General features: G+C 37.3%; 1 protein-coding gene across 1 annotated transcript in view; it reads left to right on the top strand.

Moving 5' to 3' along the window:
- The window catches only part of LOC145995964 (putative dimethyladenosine transferase), a 60,359-nt gene extending 41,348 nt beyond the window's left edge, over positions 1-19,011 (top strand). Inside the window, exons 6-9 of the mRNA XM_083132050.1 lie at positions 1,950-2,223; positions 3,368-3,510; positions 11,464-11,703; positions 16,541-19,011. Coding sequence (XP_082988176.1) covers positions 1,950-2,223; positions 3,368-3,510; positions 11,464-11,703; positions 16,541-18,155 — 2,272 coding nt within the window. The 3' untranslated portion in view covers positions 18,156-19,011. The remainder of the gene's footprint in view (positions 1-1,949; positions 2,224-3,367; positions 3,511-11,463; positions 11,704-16,540) is intronic.
- The last annotated feature ends 372 nt before the right edge of the window (positions 19,012-19,383 follow it).

Raw genomic sequence — 19,383 nt, 5'->3', positions numbered from 1 at the left:
TTTTTTTCATTGCGCATGTTTCTGAATACACATTTCACTGCTAGTTAGCATATCAGTATGTTGTTCATGCATGTGGTGTTTGATATTGATAGGGCCCAGGTCTTTGTCCCATAAAACTGAAATATGTATGTGTATGTCAGAAAAATAAAGAAAATATTCCATGTGAAGCCAAAAATATGCACAACATATTTGGAATTTCTCTTTATATGGGAAGTCGGTATCGTCCAGGCAAGATCGATTGTGGTGGAGGTGTTCTATTAAATGAAGTCAGAATCCATTTAACCGAATAATGTAGTGGAAAAATACTGAAAGTATTGTGAGGTTTTCTGCAATTGCCTTAGTTGCCTTAGTTTCATTTACTATTATGTCATATTTAAACCTTCGGTGAAACTGTGTGGTGGAGCCATCTTGCATTACTTCTTCCACAGAGGCTTGTTTTTGTTTGCCTGCTCCAGAGTAGCTGGGACAGAATATACACACTGATACGTGCATGCCCGGTGGAGGCACAAGTGGTTTGGATCCCACTGTAAACTGTAGGTCCAGTCGCTATTAGGCTTACTGTGCATAAAGTGGACTTAAAACACCAATTCAATCAAATCATGATTCGTGCATGGTTCATATGACAAGTGATCTTGAAACTCCCGTACTCGATTGCCAATAGAGCAGGGGCTGAAATGTGCCAAATGTTTTATTTTTAATTTTGACTTATTGTTGGGAGAAGCAAATAAAAGGGTAAAGAAAGAACAATTGTTCTGAACTGTATTAGATTTGTATTAGAACTGTTTACTTGCTTATGGTGGTTTTCGTGCCCACACAACAATGGCAAAGAGCATTTTTCCTCAATGTTCACATGGCTATCAGTGGTCAGCGGAATAAAAAAGGGGGTGTTATTGTACAAGGAATAATTTATAAAATAACCTATTATATGCAAGACAATGACAAAATTATACAGAAATATGTCTCATTACGAGACAATTGAAGAAATGTGTTGTAAAAATGCTAAATTTGTTAAATATGCCGTGTCAAGTTTGTCTATTTCAGCTGATTTTCATCAGATACGTAAAGTTCTCACCCCAGTATGCAGTCCGATGCCAAATAAAAAATATGTTTTAAAGTCCCGTGCTCTAGTTATGATACATGGGTATTTTGTATATGAATCAGATCTATACCTATCCATGTACAAGCACATAATGAACTTGTTTTTGGATTACAAAAATTTTGTATTCCCTTCTTACATCAATATTCATCATTAAGAATTACAGGTTTGGTACTCTCAGCAGAAAATTACAAGCCATCAAATCATCCAACACTGCTTGCATCATTATTTTGGAAAATTTTCATTTTTAGTACATAGGTTCGTATATATTTTAGGATATCAGAACCAATGTTCAAAAAAATAAATTCTGCACTAATTCTCCTGCAATGGCCATTTTCCCAGCATGATCGATTTTTTGTTCAGATATCCATTTACGGAAAATATCTGAAAAAACATTGTAGTCCAAGACCTGAAATAACTTTCATTTTGTTGCTATTGAAATGTACTTTGTATGAAATGTATGAAGGTTGGCTATGGAGGCCTAGAAGCCAGATAATTTCTTCCTTTTATGAAATCCCAGTTCTTTTAAAATGCTAATAATTTTTTCTGTATACTTAAATTAACATGGTCATTATGGGGGGAGGGGGTGTCAGTTCAGTTAAATCTCCAATTTTGACCCTTTTACTATACTTTCCGCCCCCTACCATTCCTTGCACAGTGTATACTGTCACTGAGAGTCTGGTCACATGTCTTACTGTCTCTTCTATAGTCTCTTAATTGTTGTCTATAACTTTTGAATTATATGTATTTTTGGAGTAGTAGAAGTATTGACAAATCAATATGCCATTATCCACAGTAAGTTTTATGTGTTACACAGACAGCTAATAGGAGTTGTATATGTTTTGTCTTGCAGAATGGATGAAGTTGAATGTCCTCCAACACCCCTTATTGCTGCAGGGACCCAAAGTCCTAAAACACCTCCAGGTTCTCCATCTCGATCTGCAAGTCCCAAAGCACCAGCAGAAGATGCTTCATCAGAGCAGCCCAGTGAGAAGACCGAGAAGAACCCGAACCGAGAGTCCCCGGAACCCAATTGTGCCATTTGCTTGGGGAAATTACAAAACAAGTCTTTCACCGACAGTTGTTTCCATCAGTTCTGTTTCACCTGTTTGTTGGAATGGTCAAAGGTGAGTGACTATTCAGGTTGTTTGATTTCAATCAGGTTGATTTAAACCATGTGATTTTTAAAATTAAAATCAGTGATTTAAGTCACTTCAGAAATAATTTATAAAAGAATGTACGTGAGTAATTTGTAAACATCAGAATCACTTGTGGTGAAAGTACATTAATCTCCTAATCATTCAGTTGTGTTTATTAGTGTCTTGGATAGTTTAAAATTTTCAAAGGAATAGCATGGGAACCTGTACTGGTGGAGTGAAGCTCATATGAAAAGAAAATGTATTATGTAAACCGTAAACATACTAAATATATGTTGCTTTAAAGCTCAATAATTTTAATGTACAGAAATTTCAAATATTTTGTGTAGAATTATATTCAAAATAGTAAGTGAGCCTCCCCGATGGCGCAGTGGTAGCATCATTGCCTTGTAATCAAGGGGTCACATAGTTGTTTGGATCCCACTTTAAACTGTAGGTCCACTCCCGATTAGCCTTTCTGTGCATGAAGTGGGCTTAAAACAACAATTCAATCAATCAAAATACTAAGCATGTTAAACTGTAAACAGTATCATTGTCACTAAGTTGTAAATAAACAAAGGCTGTAAAAATATTTTAAGATACACTTACTTAATACATCCAAAGTGTTTTATTTTTAGTGGAAGTAAAGTTACCGAAGTTATTATGTAGTTTTATTAACACCCTCAAACAAACATTTCCAAAGTAGGTTCATAAATACAGTATCAGAAACAGACAGGAAAGGTTGATCAGAAAAACACCTTTCACACAAAAAACTTTTTTTTGTTTTAAAGACTGTATGATGGATGTTCATGTTCTTCAAAACAACAGTATCTAAATTGACTATTATTAGTAGTAATACAGATTTATTGTTAATCTATCTGTATCAGTGGATACAAGCATATTGATGTATTGGTTTATTATGAAAATTACTGATAATAACAACAAATAATAATAACAACAAATGACCTGTAATTAAGTGTCATTTTGTTATAGTTTAATAGATATATCCTGATTTAGTAAATGTCCAAGTAGGTTATTTTTTAAAGTCAAGTGCTCACATACATTAACAAATATTTACCAAACCATGAACACAAACAGTATGTTGTTGCAATTTTTCATTGTTTTTTTTTTCCAGATCAAAGCTGAATGCCCTCTTTGCAAACAAAATTTTAAGTCAATTATACACAATGTGCGCTCAATAGAAGACTACGACCAGTATCATTTACATCAGCCCGAGCCACGCATATCCCTTGCCATAGACAGAAGGTTTCGTTACAGGTATGTATCAATTGACACTGTCTATTTTATGTATGTGCTAAATCTAAATATCGATAAAAATTGTTTTAAGTATGAAATACACTTAGTTTTGGATATACTTTTATTGGTTTATAAAAGTAATTTATCTTACAGGGGGGATTTGGGGATTTGAACTTAAGCAAAATGTATCTAGGGAAATAAAAGTGTTTCCATAAACTAGTGATGTGACGAAGCTGTAATTTTTGGAACCGATACCGATTCCGATACATAAGATTATTCAACAGAAATGGAATGTTATTTTCAGCATGACAAAAATAAATGTGTTATGTACATTTCTATTGCATATTATATTTACGTATATGTCAGTGGCATAGCATGGGCATTTTGGGTGGGAACGCCAAGTCCGAAGGAAGGGTCGGCCCTTTTTTGTTTAATAATTTTCTTATGGAATTAGTCGCCACAGGTATTGTTTATTTGCCTGAAGTCAGCTGGGTTTTCAATAAAAAATCATCCATGCATGTTTTAGCTAGAAAATGAGATGCCTTACTGAGCAACAAATGTTTTGAACTCTGGTGCTTTATACTTTTCGGTATGACGCAAGTCATTAGGAAACCTACCTGAATCACAAGCGCCTCTGAACAACAGTAGACGTCATTGTTGTGGCGATCCAACTACTGATTGATTTTGCTTATTTTACTTCGATTTTCTACCACTTTTAGTTAATCGCGAATATGAATATGAGTGATGATATTTATGAAGTTGATGAAGGGACACTCATAAAGAACACCCATTCTCACATCGGGATTCGAACAAGAGACCTCTGTTGTCTTGGCGCGCTGTGCAAAACACTCTGATACGGAGGTGGGTGGATAATCCAACTATCGTACACTCTACTGACGTAACAGTGCCGATCAGTAATTCAGACCACCATTTATTACATCTTGAGAATCGTAATGTGGCAGCGATTGGTCCCGAAATTGGGGGAGCAAGGTGCCAAAATTAGGGTGGGCAAGGACAGTATATTTCTCTTTGTAGATAAGGTTTAGCATAGTGCGGGGGCAAAAGTGGCGAAGCCCCCCTCGCCGCCACAAACATTTTAAAATTATTTTGTCCACAGACCATTCGATGTTAAGAGTTTTCAAATGAATGCTAAATATTTCCATTTACCCAATATTAAACAGTTAGATACTAATGAAAAATAATGATAATAAAACAATGATAGTCTTGCGGCTTAAGTGGTAGAGCAGCCACAGGCTGAACTTCTACCACGAGGACCTCACCAACGTATTTGACAAAATCTCTGTTGATCTTTTGGTTTTTAATGCACATCGCTGTTTGTGCGATAAATTATACAATGCAGTGGTCGTTAAGAAATGGTATATTTGAGTTTGGTAAAGTTACGTCTGTCAATATTGCGTATTGTAGAATCACGTAGCACGAGCACGAAGAGTCTGGTAGGAATTCTACCGCTGTCGTCTGCTTCAGAAGGCAGGAAGGGTTACGTGAACCCTAGAACCAATCACGTGGCTCTCTGCTTTGTACGCTGGCGTACGAGTACAGCATCTTGGTACAAGAGAGAATTGCGTGCGTGTTTAGAGAGCCAAACTTTCCCTGCAGATAGAGAGCAAGGAATATAGAGTTCTTTACGCCGAACCTGCCTGGCATCCAGCCAGGAAAGGCATTGAAAAAAATGCTAGAACTAGTGTTGTTAGTGGAGCGTTGCAAGCGGATCGCGAAAAATAGCTATTATAATGCCATGAAGGTCAAACATATATGAAATTAGTCAAGATTTACTTTATATTTACAGCATTTACTCATTTTTGAAATTTTAAATCAAGGAACGCCAGGCGTATGGGCGTACTATAACGCTACGCCACTGGTATACATACATACATATATATTCTTCTCAGATATTGAACCTTAGTACACAAGCAGTTCTTTGAAATGCAAAATGAATTCTTGTTCTTAATATTGTAAATTTAATGCTGGTAGGTTCAAATTCAGAAACACGAGTTTTAGAAGTGCTACTGAAAGTAACCTCCTTCTTCTGTTATCGCAAATTATCCAGCAACGCTGAACACTTGTTCAGTGAATACTGATGCAGTAGGTATGCCCAAGTGTTTTCTCACCACTTGCATCAGGTTTGGGTACTCATTTTTGAATTTCCAATACAACAGCAGATCCTGGTCATGTGGAATAGTTGGTTCAGCAATGTACAAGGTACATTCAATAAATAACCGGAAATATTTTTTTTTTACAGAATCTATTATTCTAATGGAATACAACACATGATAATTATTCAACGTAGTCCCCCTAAAGTTCAATGCACCTGTGCCAGCACTCCACAAGCCTCCCGATTTCACGTGCAAAGAATTATTTTGGGCATGTGCGTAACCAGTCGTGCACTGCTGCCTGGACTTCCTCATCATCCTCGAACCTTGAGGCACTAAGAGCGTCTTTAAGTGGGCCAAAAATGTGATAATCTGAAGGTGCCAGATCCAGGGAATACAGGGGGTAGGGTAAGCAGATGAACTTTAGGTCATTGATGGTAGCTAATGTGACTCTAGCTCACCGCACACATCCATTCGCCTGTCTTTCATTTCTGGTGTCAAATGTTTTGGAACCCACCTCACACACTTTCTTGAACATCAGTACATCATGAACAATATGGTGGGCTGATCCGACACTAACGTTCATCTTTGATGCAATCTCACTCACCATAATACGCCTGTTTTCCCGTATCAACTCGTCAAATCTCACAATGTTGTTCTCCGTGATTGCAGAGAGAGAGCATCCTGGACATGGCAAATCTTGAACACTTGTTACACCCTGTTTGAACTTCTCTGCCCACTCATACACTTGTGTTTGACTCAAACAGCTTTCACCATATTGCACTGCCATCCGACCGTGAATTTCGATTGGTTTCAACCCTTCAACTAACAGAAATCTAATGACACTTCGCTGCTCCAAGTTGGTGCAAACCTGCAAGGGTGCCGCCATCTTGTTTAACTGATTCCCAGCACCCTGTTCGCGAGGCAGGTGTGCCAGGCCCATCTGTTAATAGTTCTAGGACACCACCACAAAATAACAAAGAAACACCAAACATGGTCGATTTTTTATACAACTTTTCCAGTTATATATTGAAAGCACCTTGTATTTCTGATTTTGAGTTTGTAATAATTTTATCACAAAAACTTCACAGTGATGAAGATCTATAACCTATTTTTCAATAAATCTTACAAAATTCAAATATAAAACTTATTATAAGGTGGCCGCGGTGGCTCAGTCGGTAACGTGTCTGACTACCATGCTAAAGGTCCCGGGTTCGATCCCCGCCCGGTTCAAATCCGGGAACTTTTCTAACGGTGGAAGCGGCCCCGGTGCCCACCCAGCGTCGAATAACATGGGTACCTAAGGGAAACCCTGGGGGGGTAAAGGCGGTCAGGGGCATGATGCTGATCACATCACCCCCACTCACGACCAGATTAAGAAAGTGTGGGGCGTTACCCCCACCACACCCCCTATACCCTTTCATGGCATGGTACTATGCACAGGGGAACACTTTACCTTTTTTTATTATAAGGTGAAACTCTAGTATTATCAATACCGATTTAAATATCGGATTTTTGCCGATGCCAATATGTCAATTTCTGCCGATATTCATACGTCAGTAATCGGCTTCGACACTTCCCTACCATAAACCACATATTAAAATTTGTGGAATTTTGCAGGAGAAATTCACCATGGAAAGTCAGCAAGAATTTCCTTTGAAATGTCACAGTTTTATGTGTTTGCAAGTATGTATTAGGGCTAGTATAATTGTTTATGAAAAAATATGTGTCATTGGGTTACTGGCCATTTTACATAGTAGTTTGCTTTTGTGTGAGAAAATAGTACAAATCATTTCAATATTATAAAGTTTATTGTTTACTGCTAATGAGGTTCTGTGAATAGCAGCTCAGCCCATATTGTACATCATAAGTATCTTATATCTCCTCTTTCCCTTCTCTCTAGTTACATTATACTTATCACCTCCATGGTGGAGTGGTTAGCACAGCATTGTTCCCTTCATCAGTTTCACCATATCATTACTTATCGTTGCAATTAGCCAAAAATGGCAGAAAAGCGATGCTAAATATATATAAAAAATGGAAGTTAGTCATATTTGTATCTCGTGTTTGGAATTGCTTCATTGGGCACATGTCAAGATCTTGCCCTTGAGTTTCCAGGTTCAAGTCCCTGTCTAGAGATGTTGTTTCTCATCTAATTATCCTTCATCTTCATTGTTGCAATTACCCAAAGGAGCAAAATAGTGAAAAATAAGTGTAAAATAGATAAGTAAAGAATTTGCATTTATTGGCTCATTAGAATATATTGTTAAAGCATAGTGCGAGCCATGATAATCCAACAAGCAAGGTAATTGGCTACAACACAGGAGAAGCAGATTCAATTCCCAGAGTGGGTGATCTCGGGTGAGAATTTTCTGACAACATCCCTACACAGTGTGTCTGAGGCTTACCCAGCCTATAGTCTGGGGACAACTCTGTGTGGTAAAGTCAGCTGGAGAGTGGTGCTGTTCATAAAATATGGCCTAGAACACCCCAAATGTGCCTTCCTTCCATGGTGCAAAACACAGAAATAGCATTACCTTTTTCTAGCTTTTTCTTTATCTATCTTAAAACAGAAAAAAAAAACATTGCAATGTATTCTTTGAATAAGTGCCAACTTCAGGGGTGGGGGTCAAAAATTCACATAAAGGGACAGATATACAGGGTGTCATTTTAATGGCGCCCACGGACCACGGAAACGTATAGAGGACATCAAAACAAACAACTTTTCTCAGTAACATTTTTCTCATTGGAGCGTCTTTTCGGCGCTACAGTCGTTCAAAAATGCCCGTTTTGCCGCCTGAATGCTGGCAACCACACACAACATTTGATTGCATTTGTGACGTCATATCCCTTCGTGAAGCGATGCGTTACAGGGTTGCCAGGAACACACATATTCTGTGAAAAATGACATAGCTACAATCAGCCACATTATGTACCGTAAAACAAATGGAGAAAACACGTTCTGTAACCTAACAGGAAGTAAACAAACGATACGAAAAATGGTAGAAAGAAAATAGAATTCAAGTGGAAGTGGTCATATCGAATTTTGTATCAGCTTGCATGTCAAATATTTGCAAATCTAGTTACCAAGTTGGCATCTACAATTTAGTCTATCCACTTCGTCCTTCTGATACTAGTTGTCTGTGACACACTGAACAGATGACAAAATAGAAATGAAAGAACTCAAAATTCCAAAGGTAAGCAACACATAATATAATGTATATTCAGGGCATTTAGAGGGAAGTGACAAAAATGGTTGAAAATACAGGGATATAAATAGTAGTAAAACAAACTCTCCGACGACTGTGTTTATCTACGCACCGGATACTCATGTAATAGTTTGCAACTCTGAACAGGGCAGTATATTCGCTACTGATTCATCATTAGATTGTTACTGTGGTTGTACGTGTTTTAGCCGTAATGTAACAACGTGAACCTCAGATACTTCCGTTATCAGCACAAAGTACCACAAGGCATCTGGACACAAACCTGTAGATATCAACCTTGCAACGAGATTTGCAAATATAATTGACATGTAGCTGGGCGTAAACAGCCACATGTAAGTTGTAAGTACAATAAAAGTTATTGTTGTTGATATTTGACATGTAGGCTGAGACAAAATCCGATATTGACTCTTCATTTTGAATACGTTTTTACCATTTCTCATATCGTTGGTTCACTTCCCCCTTCCCCTGAGATGACTGCTGATCTTCTGGCTGGTAGGCTATGATGTTCTGTTTACTGGACACGTTTTTCGCTTCGTTTTACAGCTAAATAATGTGGTTGGTAGTTTGCAATTTTTCACAAAATTTGTGTGTTCCTTGCAACCCTACCGTGCGCTGTTTCGCCGCAGGAAATGACGTCACAGATACGATCAAATGTTGTGTTGGGTTGCCAGCATTCAGGCGGCAAAATGGTCTTTTTTGAACGGCTGTAGGGTCGGATTGACGCACCAACGTGAAAAATGTTACTGAGAAAAGTTGTTTGTTTTGATGTCCTCTACACGAATCTGTGGTCCGTGGGCGCCATTAAAATGACACCCTGTATGTATGTATGTATGTATGTGTGTGTGTGTATATATATATATATATATATATATATATATATATATATATATATATATATATATATATATATATATATATATATATATATATATATATATATATATATATACACAGGGTGTCATTTTAATGGCGCCCACGGACCACGGAAACGTATAGAGGACATCAAAACAAACAACTTTTTTCAGTAACATTTTTCTCGTTGGAGCGTCGTTTCGGCGCTACAGTCGTTCAAAAATGCCCGTTTTGCCGCCTGAATGCTGGCAACCACACACAACATTTGATTGCATTTGTGACGTCATATCCCGTCGTGAAGCGATGCGTTACAGGGTTGCCAGGAACACACATATTCTGTGAAAAATGATATAGCTACAATCAGCCACATTATGTACCGTAAAACAAAACGAGAAAACACGTTCTGTAACCTAACAGGAAGTAAACAAACGATACGAAAAATGGTAGAAAGAAAATAGAATTCAAGTGGAAGTGGTCATATCGAATTTTGTATCAGCTTGCATGTCAAATATTTGCAAATCTAGTTACCAAGTTGGCATCTACAATTTAGTCTATCCACTTCGTCCTTCTGATACTAGTTGTCTGTGACACACTGAACAGATGACAAAATAGAAATGAAACAACTCAAAATTCCAAAGGTAAGCAACACGTAATATAATGTATATTCAGGGGATTATGAGGCAAGTGGCAAAAATGGTTGAAAATACAGGGATATAAGTAGTAGTAAAAAAAACTCTCCGACGACTGTGTTTATCTACGCACCGGATACACACGTAATAGTTTGCAACTCTGAACACGGCAGTATATTCGCTACTGATTCATCATTAGATTGTTACTGTGGTTGTACATGTTTTAGCCGTAATGTAACAACGTGAACCTCGGATACTTCCGTTATCAGCCCAAAGTACCACAAGGCATCTGGACACAAACCTGTAGATATCAACCTTGCCACGAGATTTGCAAATATAATTGACATGTAGCTGGGCGTAAACAGCCACATGTAAGTTGTAAGTACAATAAAAGTTATTGTTGTTGATATTTGACATGTAGGCTGAGACAAAATCCGATATTGACTCTTCATTTTCAATATGTTTTTACCATTTCTCATATCGTTGGTTCACTTCCCCTGAGATGACTGCTGATCTTCTGGCTGGTAGGCTATGATGTTCGGTTTACTGGATGCGTTTCTCGCTTCGATTTACAGCTAATAATGTGGTTGGAAGTTTGTCATTTTTCACAAAATTTGTGTGTTCCTTGCAACCCTACCGTGCGATGTTTCGCCGCGGGAAATGACGTCACAGATACGATCAAATGTTGTGTTGGGTTGCCAGCATCCAGGCGGCAAAACGGTCTTTTTTGAACGGCTGTAGCGTCGAATTGACGCACCAACGTGAAAAATGTTACTGAGAAAAGTTGTTTGTTTTTATGTCCTCTATACGAATCTGTGGTCCGTGGGCGCCATTAAAATATATATATATATATATATATATAATGTTTATGCCAACCTTACCCCCCCCAAAGAAAAAATAGTTTAAGTTCCTGCCTCTGATTCTTAATATACCTTGTTTTGTCCGAAAATTGAAATGTGCAGCATAATTAATAATCTCCAGATCAGAACCTCTCTCATAGTGTAATGATTAATATTTTTGTACTGAGGAATTTTATGTTCAATTGGAAGTGGAATTACATTGCAATAGCTTGGACTCGAAGTTAAACTATATGTCAGTCTTTATTTGTTTATATGTGCACGTACCGGAATTAAAGAAAGACAACTTCCTTTCCAGATCAACTTTGACACCAGAGAGGAGACATGCGATTGCCTTGGAGGACTTGTTTTTGACCCATTCAATTGCCAGTGACCCCATTATCCCTCCACAGAGGATCAGTTCACGGAGTTTGTGGAGAAGACGAAGACAAGTGGCCACTAGTGAATTTCGGCGAAGGGTGTATCTGGAAGAACTGTGGGTTCAGCCTACCAGTGATGTCACAGGACGGTATAGAGAGACCTCACCTGAGTTTTACAGGTACTTAGTTGCTTTTGAGCCTATGATACACTCAACTCTCATAGTACTGCCACATTTCACTTATTTATTTATACAGCTTTTTGTCAGTGCCACACATCGCTTCTTTATACAGCATTTTTGTCTGTTGAACTGTACCTTGGGCAGAAATGCTGTTCCACAAAGCAAACTGTAGCCCTACTACGTGAGGCGAGTGTAGATTATATATCCTGTTGATGGTCAGAATAGAATTAGTTTGTCTTGTCTGATTGTAATTAGCTCTAAATCATTGTAGGTTCAAATAATCTTGATATTTGGAAATACTTATATGAGCTGTAGTATGGACATCAACCAGTGTTACTCACTGTAATGTATCAAACATTAGTTACTCTGTTGTATACTTGACAAAGAATAACATGTCTAAATTAATAGTGCTGCTATGTAAGAGCCCCTTTTTGATAGTCCAAAGCGTGGGGGATAGCTAATTAGTGCCCCATCACACCTGGTATCCGGTTTTCTTTTGAAGTGGTTCCCCAATTGTCCTTACAATAATGGACAATTGCTAAAATGTTGTGGTTCTCCCTCTACCTTCTACACCATATTATTATAATTCTAGTTAATGACCATGTGACATGTTTAGCGATAACTAAAATATTTTAATTATTACATGTGGAAACCTTCCTAATTCAGTTTTTTCCCCTTATGAATAAAGCTCCATCTGTATACCACCTGCAACTTTGAAATCATCCAATCTTCTACCCAGATTTTTCACAGATTCATTTTGTTGGTCATTATAGTGACATTATTGCAGTGTTTCAGGTTGCACATTTATTCACATGGGCTATTTTCCTTAACAGTGTATGATGGTATTTATCCTCCCCACAGAAGTTCAAAGTTGGCAAGTGTTTTTTTTTTGGGGGGGGCACTTTTCCGCCATTAAACAAGCCAGAGAAATGGCAAGGACTGAAGTTCTTCAATTGTTCCCACAAGCATTGCAAGGATTACTAAAAGTTCAGTTTAAAATATCATTATTCCTTTTTACCTGTGGTGTTGTCATCCCTATCCCTTAAACATGTAGCAGGATGCTGCAGTTAGGTAGTTACTGTAGCTGAGAAAAACAAAATGTTGCATTATTTTGGACTATCAACTGCAGCACATGCTGTGGTTTCCATAATAAGAAGAAAGACAGGGTAGGGTTGACAGTTTACTTTCCGTTGGTAGATAAGGTTTAGCATTGTGCGGGGACAAAAATAGCAAAAAAGCAGGAGGCAACTGCACATGTAATCGCCACCACTGATTAACATAAATTACTGACTGAAATAAAATGATATATGTGAAATATATAACTTTTAATTAACATTCATTTTCCAGGGAGGTTGTGCCCTCCTTGCCCTCCACCCTGGACGTCCATTATGATATGTATTAAGTATACAAGAAAGTGGTCATACTCGTTGCAGTCTTATTGAACTGAAATGTAGTGAACTATGTACTGAAATTCAAAATAAAATTACCCTTGTCTTTAAAAACACAATTTTTTAACCTTTTCAATGTAGTGACCAATGGAGGTACAAAATACATATAGTACATTGTACCTTCCATCTGCCACTTCAGGACAAAACGCACAGTGCACAGGAACTTCAACTTCGTTAAAATTCAATCTGCCACACTATCTCCAACAACGAACTGTAAAAAATCATCGTGAATATTGGGCCTCTTCCTAAAAGTTTTTGAAGAAGCCTAAAAATTGTACGTTTACTAGACATGTTACTAAAGAAAAAAAAAAAAAAAAAAAAAAAAAAAAAAAAAAAAAAAAAAAAAAAACTCCACGATACAATTTGCATAAAATAATTTCCCAAAAAGGTTTTGTTGATACTTTGTATGCAGCTGACATTTTTGCTCCAGTGTGAGGAAGAACAAATAGGCGGGAAATAAACAGTTTATCAACAATGCAAAAAAGAAACAGAAAAAACATAACTCAAATTAAGCTATATGCAATTATTGAAAACCAGAAACAGACCACTTGAAAAAACAACATAAGTTCATAACAACAACGCTGACGAAATTTAAAAAAACTCCCGCTGATCTTTATGGAGGCTGCCGCCAGTACAGGAAAGTATGCATGTCCGCATCTCCTTCAGTGCTTGTCTGTTGCATACAATAATAACTGTCCTACTTCAGTACCTAACATTCAGCGCTCATTATAACGACATGACATAACATAACATATCATGACACTTTAAGGATTAGTGTTTTCAGTTGAACTTATGGGGTGCGGAAGAAAATTAAGGGGTGCGCAAGCACCCCCTCATGGCACCCTGGTGCCACCCCTGTTTGTACTATGTACAGTATTTGAATTACTATACCATCATAACAATAACGTATATATACAAATTTACAACTATGAAGAAACAACATTACAATGGCAAGAGTCCTGGGTTGAAGTCCCGACATGGGTGTGGGTGTTCTTTGTGAATGTGGTCCCTTCATCAATTTCACCATAGCATCATCACTCATCCTCATCTTCGAAATGAGCCCAAAGTGGCAGATAAGTGAAGTAAAATAAACCATATCAATCAATCGGCAGTGAAAAGTTTGTGAACGGTTAGTGTATATGTTTCTGATATTGCTATAACCCTGTATAGCCACTCATCCATGTTATGAACAGGTGTTTATTCAGAGTTTTCCATGTGGGCGCTGTAAGTTTGTATTCGGGATGGGGGGGGGGGGGTTGTAAGGATATATTTAAAACCTAATTACCGTAAATTTGAGCCTTTGGTAAAAGTTTTAAGAGGGATTTACCGGCAGCATATGTGGACAATTCACTACTTATGAAGACGATAACTTGAATAGCTGCTAAGTGTTGTTTATCTTGTTTATCTTGGAAACTATTGATAGATGGTTCTATTAATTTTTGTGATCACTGTCACCATCATCTCATGGCTAAAGAGATCCAGATTTGAGGTATGGTCTGGATCTATTTACTCTTGACAACTAGTACCCAGTTATAGTAGACCGACCACATAAGAAACAAGTAGGTGACGACAGCACACGTAGCAGCCTTGCAGCTAAACAGTGTTTGTCCACCAAACAAGTTTCTGAATGGATGGTAGCATGTAAAGTAAGTACTGAATTGAAGTACATTAATTTACTTTAGTCTTTTTTGTTCCCTGAAATATGAATAGATAAAATTGTGAAAATTTGAACACAGTTGCAGGATTATTAGGTATATGATATTTGATAACGATGCTCGTGTGAGACTGGAACTTTAAAGCTTTGAAGAGGAGAGGATTCCATTCATTGTGAGATTCATGCATCAACAACGTGCAAAATAATGCATATTATTATTATCATGATTTTTTTTTCTGGTTCTGGTACTCTTCAAGTTGGTTTGTTTATTATGTGTTCACCACAAGAAGTACTCAAAATACTGTGGTATGTTCATAAATTATCCTGTATGAAAAGGTGCCTGTACAGTGTACTTATTATTATTATTATTCACAATAATAGTAGAAGATGATATAATATCTACATGTAATATATCATGCTAATTTCTTCACACTATTTTCTGTATGCTGTTCCACCATAGACTCACATGAATTTCTGTTTTTTCATGTATATTGGTTGTTTTCTCAGTCTACAGCAATTTTACATGTTTCATAGAACCAATATTTAATTTAAATTAATGTTTATTGGATCTTTGCCTGTAAATTTACAAAACTTTATTCAGTTTTCTGGTGTAAGGATTTAAATAGATTGATTAAAATGTTGAAATGAGAAGCTACTGTGAAAATGTTCTCATTTTATAAGCTTCTTGCATTATTTTTTTTAAATACCATGCTCATAAGTCAACATTAAGAATACTGAAATATTTTCCACCTCATGTAATGTCATCTCTTGCAGGGATGGTATTTGTAAGCACAAAACAATGTTTGTTTCATGAACAAGGTTAATTGAAAGTGTAAAGGAAATATTTCTGTTCTAAATATGGTTATTGCAGGGTGCAGCAGAGGAAACACATTTCTTCCAACAATAATAAGTCAGATAAGGCATAACTTACCCCCACATGCCATCACTTCACTAAATAGCTAAGTCCACTTTAGGCATATACTTAACTTTTTTTAGTTTTGCCACATCATGTGGCTTCCTCAAAAGTTAAGTCAAGATTATTAAAAATTTTAAAACGTAAAAGTTAAGTTGGGTTTAAAACTGTCTATTGGCAGGGGATGGAGATTACCCACACTCCTCCTTGCTGAGTATTAGCCATTCCAAAATCATGCATGTTCTCTGTTGCAATTCATCCTGACTTACAAATGTTTTTGCCCTTTCCAGATACAATGCAACTTACACATAAAGAATGAAACATATCTAGAAATTGTTTGATACTGAAACACAGATAAATATGTGCATCTATAACATTATGGAATTATTAGTAACGTCACTAGTAATATCCTACTAATGGCAAAGAATATTTTTTTTCTGTATTACACTAAATTATACCATTCTAACATACAGTAATTTCCCATTGAAGTAGATTGGTCACTAAATAACAGTAGCCAGCAATATGGTGTATTTAGATATTAACCTTTCTACCAATCAGTGTTATTTGGGGAACACACACATTGTACCCCAGGTTCATTGTGCCAGGTGGTACATGAAATCCCATTGCTGTAATTGACTTACATTCCAAACAAGCCTGCTACCTCTTCTTTTCGAGTATCTCCCCAATTTTCTTTTGATACTGTGTAAACCCCTAAATCTTAGGGTTCCCAACGGAAATAAAACCATGTTGGCTAAGTAGATAAAATTCAAAAGTATTGATACACATGGCTGGCATTAACAATTTTTTTTTTTTTTTTTGTAGGAGCAATCCTGCCACAACTCATCGATTGGTACCATGGTTGAATCGGGAGCTCAATATTTTACTCTACAACCACTCTACTCATGGGGCATACGTATTGGATCTTATATTAGGTCTTATCACCCGTTATGAAATCAACAGTCGTGACTTCAGACATCAGTTAATACCATACTTTGGTATACATACAAGCCACTTCATTCATGAATTCTATCACTTTGCTCGCTCTCCGTATGACATGATAGGGTATGATCAGTATGCTCAATATGGTCCTAATCTTTCAACAGAAGTTCAGGGCCTGAGCTCAGAAAGTGCAGATGATGACGAGGGTGTTCCTGTAATAGTTTTATCTTCTGATTCAACATCCCCTCCCCGTGAGGAAGCAAGCAGTAGTAGGTCATCTCGAAGAAAGGGCATTCCATCACGACTGACTTGTCAGTCAAGTGCACAAACAGAACCAGCACGAAGTACACCGAGCCTAGATTTTTCTCAACCGTCGACAAGCAGGGTACAAGAAATTGGTCGCCCAGATTCACCAGCTCCTGGACCATCAGGCTTAAATCCATTAGCATCAGGTTTAAATCCGTTAGCACACTTCCTGTCACCTAGTGAATCAGATGAATCCGAAGGCAGTGCAAGCAGCGATCCTACAGGGAAAAGAAAGACACATGGTTACATAATGCCCAAGAAAGAAATAGTTGAGAAAGAAAAATCTGATTCGGATGAATGTGAAATAGTTGGGTACGTAAAACCGCGACATGAGCGAACTCCAGAAATAATCACTCTGTCATCAGAATACGAGACCGATGTTGTAGATACTGTTGAAAGAGAAGAAGAGGTGCCATTTGAATACGGACCATGGTCAGTAACCGAATCTGATGACCCTGCATCGAATACTTCTGGTAGTGAGTGGACACCTTCCGAGAAGAAACAGAACGGTAAATGCCGAAAGAAACCCAAAAGGCTCCCATCTTTATCTGATAGTGACAATGATGCCGGCAATGGAACATCAAGAACAAGAAATGCTAGAAGCCGGACAACGAGCAGTTGGGAACCAGAGGATTACACGTACTGGAAGAAAGCTCTGAGGGTCAAGTACAACAGTCAAAGAAGACGAAGGCAACCTCAAAGATCTTCATCCAGCTCTTCAGAACACTCCATTGAAACCGAGAGGAGAGATCAGAGACGTAAAAGAAGAAGCAGAAAGCAAGAAGAAAGACAAGCAAGACAGAGTACAAGAAATACAGAAATGCCATGTGATCACAATTACGTCAGGGAAGGATCTCACTCTTCATATAACCCTCCTTATTCTGCCTCTGAAATTATCAGCTTCATGGATGGTGACAGGCCAAAACTTCGCATTCGGAGTATAGTTTTACCAAAGACCAGATCGAATCATGACGAACCGTTGCCTTCAGATTCACCTAGTTCGTCCCACTCGTCACACAGGCAACGTGAGCGAAGTAGCAGTCAGGGTAAGAAGCATAAACGCAGTAGCAGTCGCCATAAACATAAACATAAGAAGAAGAAACATAAGAGACGCCGAAGCACAGATTCCCACACCAAGCACAGGAAAAGGCGTAAAGTGAGGAAGGGAAGAATCGAAGACTCTAGCTCTTGACTCGCTAGTTTGTGAACAAGTAGTGAAGCTTTCTAATGTACAAACTAGAATAAAATGGTGCATACTGATATTCAAAATGAGGGAATTGTTTTTGCATTATTGTGCATCATAAATGAAGAAAACTCACTATTTCCAATAACGAACTTGTACTTTGTGTAAAGTGAAGTGCAAAATGGTATGCTTATTGGTATGAACTCTGAACAAATCAGTTTGCATGCTTGACACACTGTAAAGTGTATTATTAAAAGAGGAAGTTGGAAGTCAACTATCAAGTCTAGCAAGTTGTGATGTGTTAATTTAGTATGCATTACAATGATTACAACATCAGGGAGTTATGCATGAATGAAGAACATTTAAGGCCTTAATCTTGCAAGTGACATTTGTTCATCTCTTAAGCATTCCAATGAGAGAATGAAAGGTATTTATATCATCAGAAAATGTAATTTTTCACAGTTTAATTTCAGAGACTTGTAATGAATTATCCCAGCTGCTTGCAGATGTTCAGTTGCAATACGTAGTACTAGTTTTATTGTTTTGTTTTTTTTAAATCCAATTGGTGCTATAAATATTGTAGCATTTATAACAAAATATAACTTGCAAAATAAAGTTATTTCATGTATTAGTTATATTGCAATCTATGTACAGCACTTTTTGAACAATTAACTTTTTTTTTCATAATTCGCATGTGTGGGTACTATTTGTAGATTGTGTTTCTTACCTGTGTATGAAGACAATATCAAGTCTGGCAGCTATTTGAGAGAAATTTTAAATTTTTCTTCAGGAAAACTGTATAAATGAAGATATAAATCATTTAAACCTTTTTCATTGGATATGCAATAAAAACACTGCTAAGATATATTGTATTGCCTCGTCTATTTGAGTCTGCATTTTATTTTCCTTGAAAAATCTTCCTTGCTTACACTTTCTTTGTTATCTGGTTTGTGTTTGTTTAGGGACTAATTTTGTATTTTGGTTAATTTGCATAATTAACATAATTTAGAAGTACATAATTTGTATTCATGTCCAGATATTATTAGAATGACTATATCAAGAAGACTTAGGTGGGCAGGCCATGTGGCACAAATGGGAGAGGACACAAATGGGAGAGGAAAGAAGAGTTTACAGGGTTCTTGTTAGGAAACCTGATGGTGAGAGACCTGTAGGAAGGCCAAGACGAAAAAGGAGGGATAACGTTGAGATGGACGTAAAGGAAATCGGTAGCGATGGA

Source organism: Lepisma saccharinum, chromosome 1 (assembly GCF_977018435.1).
Source record: "Lepisma saccharinum chromosome 1, izLepSacc3.1, whole genome shotgun sequence".
Taxonomy (NCBI): Eukaryota; Metazoa; Arthropoda; class Insecta; order Zygentoma; family Lepismatidae; genus Lepisma; species Lepisma saccharinum.
The sequence above is the reverse complement of the archived record's forward strand: the minus strand, read 5'-3'. Positions and strand labels throughout refer to the sequence as shown.